The 6,000-nt window shown below is 33.1% G+C and overlaps 1 protein-coding gene across 4 annotated transcripts in view; it reads right to left on the reverse strand.

The window, feature by feature from the left end:
* Positions 1-6,000, reverse strand: part of DNAJC13 (DnaJ (Hsp40) homolog, subfamily C, member 13) — a 113,947-nt gene that overhangs the window by 44,586 nt on the left and 63,361 nt on the right. For all 4 annotated transcript variants that reach the window (XR_313441.2, XM_014537526.1, XM_005863580.2 and 1 more), the window contains 4 exons: positions 4,986-5,087; positions 3,409-3,513; positions 2,433-2,635; positions 1,287-1,371 (listed from right to left, as the gene is read on the reverse strand). Coding sequence is in view for 3 of the 4 variants with exons in the window: in XM_014537526.1 (XP_014393012.1) it covers positions 1,287-1,371; positions 2,433-2,635; positions 3,409-3,513; positions 4,986-5,087 (495 nt within the window). In the remaining variant the exon portion in view is untranslated. The remainder of the gene's footprint in view (positions 1-1,286; positions 1,372-2,432; positions 2,636-3,408; positions 3,514-4,985; positions 5,088-6,000) is intronic.

Here is a 6,000-nt window from a genome sequence, read left to right on the forward strand (position 1 = left end):
TCAGATACGAGACTATTTAAATAGCTATGTCTTTAAGTAAATAATTTAAATTTCTCTGTATTTTGGTGTCTTAGTTGTTCAAGAAGGTGTTTAGTACTATGACATATTTTTTCAAGGATAAATCAAGATATAGTAACACAGGATTTTCCCTAGTGTTAGCAGTTGTAACATAGGACTTGACAACACTTTTAACAAAATATGGGAATTAGCAGGCAAAATCCCAAAATATTTGAAATTGTGACTATACTAGAAGACATGAAACATTTACTGGTATCTTAGAGGCATCTAAGAGCAGTCTAAAAATTCTGAAGCTATTTCCAATGGTAAAACTGGTGATTGCTCTTAAAATCAAATGAAGTAAAAAATCTGTACAAACTAATATAGATAATGTTCCTGAAAACTACTACTGCCTAAATGTGCTTAGCAAGATTAAGGTCTTCCAGAACACAGAAAATTAAAGAAAAACAAACAGCTTCTCAAAAATATTTTTTAAACTCAGTATTAAAAAAATATAGGAGGCATATATTGTTAAAAGGAACTACTTTTATAATTAAAATTCTTCTTTTAAATAACTTTAATTATTTAGATATTACTAAAGATGTTTGGTTAATTAAAATAGATCTTTCCCACACAAAGTTTCACGTTATACTGACCAAATCTGTTAAAATTTGTTTTTTAGTCATCTTTTCTGGGCCTGAAATTCAACAGCATTTGCATTTACTTCTTTCCTTTCAGTTTCATAGGTATTGGAAAAACATTTGAGAGAGTTAGATTTTCCGGTACTGTCCTTCACCTACATGCCGAGACGTTCCAGAATAGAAAACAAAAACCTCTCCCACCAGCTCACACATACAGCGCACATTCCTCTTGGCTGGGGGATGGGGAGGTGGTGGAACAGAAGGAACAGTAACTACAGTGCACTTTCACTTAAGCATCTGAACAGGAATGTCCACAACAGAAAAGCCCGCAGCAAACCACAGTACATCACCTTTAAGTTATTACAGTGGTGTGATTATAAGAATGGATAATAACTAAAACCTTTTGAGAATAATTCTGGAGTCTAGAGTCTTCCCATATTTACATTCTTGGATACACAATCTCCCACAGTTTATTTAGAACATCAATTTAATTAGCAGTAAGTGTGAAGTAAATGTAATTCGGGGTTCAGGCTTTTTGAAAATGGAATAAACTACAAAGAAACAATGACTGGGGCTCCTAGTAAAATTAAGTAAGAAAAATGATTCTTAAAATAGTATTCCTAATTTGGTAACAGAAGAGTAACTCACCTGAATAATATGGGGAAGGCAAGCATTGTCTGAGAGCAGTCTTTTCACTCTGGGTAAAGGCCGAATGATGGCATTATCTTGATCTCTAGAAAATATTTTCTAAGGTCAACTTTTAATATTTTCATTAAAATTTATATGATCAGAGCATATGACATTCTACTAGGCATGAAGCATATTACCTTACTTTTTTTGTTAATGAAGACTAAGCTCTCATACAGCTGGGAACATGATTAGGTATTTTGGTTTAAATCTATTTGGCTGCTTAATATGACTTCATTTCCTTCCATAAGATTTCCTTGAAAAACAGTACCCTAGAAGAGCCAGAGACTCTTATTTATTATTTAATTGATTAAACTTGGTGTTGTCTAACACTGTCAGTGGAGATTCCCCCCAAAGGGCATATCAAACTATGTCACATAAATTTAAACCATTTACCTACTCTCAGTATTTTCCAAGTAAAGCCTTAATTCAATGCTACATTATTCTAACTACTATTTATGTCACTTTAAGTCTGATCTGAATTTTAAAGAGAACTGGAACATGAAAGCCTCAAGTGTTATAAAAATGACAGTTCCTCAATAATTTCCATCACAAATATCTGTAGCATAATAAAATGATGTACATGCTAATATTTTATAAAGATTAAAATGTCTCATTCAAGGGTCATAATTATGATTATTACTGGATAACAAAGTCTCACCTTCACTCGTCAGTTGGGGCAAGATGTGAGCCTAGACTCATGTTCCTGTACCAGGAATGGCTAACCTGACAGGTCAGGAGCTGGCACCTGCCACTGTCTACAGACTGCAGTGTGCTTATTTCAACAGTTTATACCTGATTCATATAAATGGCAACTATTACTATTGCTAGAAGACAGCTAGCAAGCCTCAATATCATTATTTGTAGTCTTTCAGAGAAAGATGTTTTTAGCTACTTTACCAATATAATTTACAAATTATTTCTTTATATCTTTTTTTTAAAAAGCTCCAAAATTCAAAGCAGCATTCCCCCAAGGCCACAAATGGAATACCGTTGCTTTAAATCACCAAAGTACTCCCATGCCATCACAGGGGAAGCATTTTTACAAATGGGGAAAAGATGATTAAGAGTCCCTGGTAACCATGGAAATGTTCAATTACATTTTACCTGCTTGGAAAATATCCACACATTGTGATCAACATGTTCAATATAAGGGTAGCAAGGTCAGTTTCATTTAGCACAGCCTGTCCACTGGCTAACAGACACCACTTAAGCTGAGGGATTGCCTGTAGTGGTCGCCATCCATCCATGCCTTGAGCCCAGCATCTGGTCTTTGCATTTAACATTCCTTTGGTCCACAGTTCTTGCATCTAAATGAAAGCAAGGCATCATTATTACAGACAAATAAAGCAAAATGAAAGGGTTTGCAAATGCTTTCTATTTTATAGTAAATACATACTAAACTATGAAATAAACATATAAGTTCACTATTAAAGAATAATAGTAAACTTTTGTTGACAGGCCTTTAGGAACCCAAATTTGGCTACTAATAAAAAAATAACCATTTAGCTGGTCAGCCAGTGAGTATAAAGAAACACTGGAAAAAATTAAAACAGTAGGCAGAATGTAAAATGACCAAATTATGCAAACAAAAGGCTTGGTGTTCTATAAAACTCTTTGGCTAAATTCTGAGCCTGGGAGGCTAAGGATGGGAGGGCAGAATCAAACATCAGCAGATGTGAAGATAGAAATTGCCTTTGGACTATACAGGCAATTTTTAATAAATTTCAGGCTGCATATTAAAACATCCTATTCATACAAAAAAGCTTTGTAGTTTAACATAATTATCAAGGTAACAACTGTTACATAAAATTCATTAAAAGTCTGAGTGCTACCTCCATTAACAACTGCTTTTAAACACTAAGGTTTGAAGACATCATTTAATATGTGTGAGTGTGTGTGTGTTTCTCTAGAAATGCAAACCATCCAATCCTTCATGTGGAAATGGAAAGGCAGAGCCCTTGGAGCTGATGACACTAATTCAAAATATAGCGTTAAAATATTCTAATATCTCTGTGTGTACTAAGCACAGGGAAATAAGAAAGGCTATGACTTTCATGAAAAATTTCTCTGAGACACATACCTCATGAAATCCATACGGGCCACTCCTTTCTTTGTCTGCACTGCCAAAGTACCATTCCTTTTCACTCTCTCTTTTCATATCTGGAGCAGCTTCAATTACATTGCTCTAAGTTTTAAAATAATTTAGTTATTTTTTAAGACAGAAATTTAAGGGGGTAATTTTCATAAAAAGTTACATAGTACTAATTTCTTGGGTTTTATTCCTTTAAAAATTCACCTAAATTTTTAAGAGACCTTATTTTAAGAGGTAAGGGTTAAATGCCTAGCCTAATAGTCCAAAAAAAGTGACTTGCTTTCTAAGAAGCATTAGAAGTAAAATCTAAGCTAAATTCAAAGATATCTACATTCCTGATGGTCCTTTATAAATTCTCAGGGCACTAAAATTTTAGTAGCAAAGAACACTGCAAATAGCTATAAAAATAAACATATACCATTAACCTTAAATCACAATGCTCAAATAACTAACATTCTTCTTTTGAGGGAAAAACTCATTCCAACTAAAAGTTTCAATAAGCATCTGATCCAAGAATTAAAATGCTGACAGGAAACTTTTAGTGGTTTTAAACACTTAGTTTCAATCTATTACCATCACTACAGGTCACTATTATATAATTTTAGTTATCAATGTTTATAAAAATCTAAAATAGAATTTTATGTAATCAGTATATTTTTATTAAAACATGGTTTTTAAGTACTCTCCTAACTATTAGCTTTCAGTTACTCATATTGAGAAGGATAACAAAGTGGTCAAGAGCATAGACTTCTGGGTTCTAACTTAGGCTCTGTTCCTTACTCACTGACCTTGGGCAATATACCTAGCCTCTCTGTTCCTTAGTTTCCTCATCTGTAAAATGGGAGCGTTGTTGGGGATTTAAAGGGTTAACATATTATGTGTATCAGAATAGTACCTGGTACACTGTCATGCTATACAACATCACAATTACTATTATTCATACCTGATAACAGAAAATGCCATCATCTATTCAAGTAGCACTTCTGTCCACACTCTAGCCAAAATTTAAAATGATTATCCTGCACTAAGAGATTAAACTAAAACAAAGCATAACACAGAAAGGAAAGAAAGAAGGGAGAAAGGGAGGGAGGAAGGGAAGGAGGAAGAAATGTCCCATGAGCTAAGTATAGATCCCTTCTGTAAGTTAGGTATCAGAAGAGGCCTTTCAGCAGAGACTGGCAGCTCTGTCCTCTTACTGGCTGGTTTTGAGAAGGTCCCCAGATTCAATGTATATTCTTCATGGCTGTCAATGCTACAAGTTCTAGTTACATAAGTGGTGAACCTAAAGGTTGCATTGCCTCAAAATAAGACACTAGCAATGTAGTTACTTTAAAGGACAAAGAGACATTGAAAAAATAAAAATGAATCATCACTGTCCATTTCGGATTGTTCTTATTTTCCCATTTTTGTGTGACTTAATCTCCCCTGTATTAGTACTATACTTATTGGAGCAATACACTTTTAGCCACATATACTGACGTATTTTCAGATTTTTATGATTCTTTTGATCCTAAAAGTATATTTCACGGATGTAAAACTCGTAAAATCTACATAAGAATACATACTTGCAGTGGTACCGTAGCTCGGCTTACATGGAGATGTGCAAGGGTAAGTAAGTCCACAAGGATTCTAATCCCATTTGAATCCATGAGATCCTTAACATTTTTCTAGGAGACAAAAACATTTTTACATAATCTAAAACCTTTCTCTTTAATATGTACTACTACCTAAAAGGCTCTCAACGAAGAGAATATTTGGAATCTGAAAAACTTAACATACAAGTGATACTAATTGATATTTCCAGAATTTTGTGTTCAAGGAACATGAATTTAGACAAAAATAAAAAAGGCTAAAGCTATATTACAAATATATCACATAAAAATATTTTTCTTAAACTATATTCTGAGCAAATGAAACAAAATAAAAATAAGCAAACAAATGAAAGGCTGGCAGGAATAACACCCATATAAACTCTGGTACTACAATTATCCTGCATTTTACAAGGCCTTTTTGTTAATAAACAAATTATTCTATAATCAGAAATAAAATCTGGCATATTAAAAAAACTTTTAATGTTCCAGTATATTTTTGTAAATGTAAGATAAAACTAATAATTTCTTAGAAGTTAGGAAGAGATTATAATTTCAATTAAATTTTCTTAGGACTTATTAATTACACTTCATTTTAAAGCATTTGCATTATTTACTAAAGGACTAAAACTAAACAAGTTAATATTAGTATAAAATTTAATTTAAAAGAAACCTCAAATTTTATTTCAACATCATGCATTTGTGAATGTTATAAATATTACAACTATAAATTCCTGTGAGAAACCAGCACAAACCGATTTAAATGTCTTAAAAATAAACTATGAAGAGCTAAAGTAACTTTTTATGTCTTCAAATTACTTGAAAATGTATAATGATAAATCAAAATGTATACTGATAAATTAAAGTTTCCACTTTCTAATGGACTGACTATTCTCGGGGGGGAAAGGGGTGTGGGGGGTGCGGGAAGAGACGGGACAAAAATCGTACCCCTATGGATGAGGACAGTGTGGGGGAGGGGGTAAGGGCAGAG

This window comes from Myotis brandtii, unplaced genomic scaffold (genome assembly GCF_000412655.1).
Source record: "Myotis brandtii unplaced genomic scaffold, ASM41265v1 scaffold18, whole genome shotgun sequence".
NCBI classification, from domain to species: domain Eukaryota; kingdom Metazoa; phylum Chordata; class Mammalia; order Chiroptera; family Vespertilionidae; genus Myotis; species Myotis brandtii.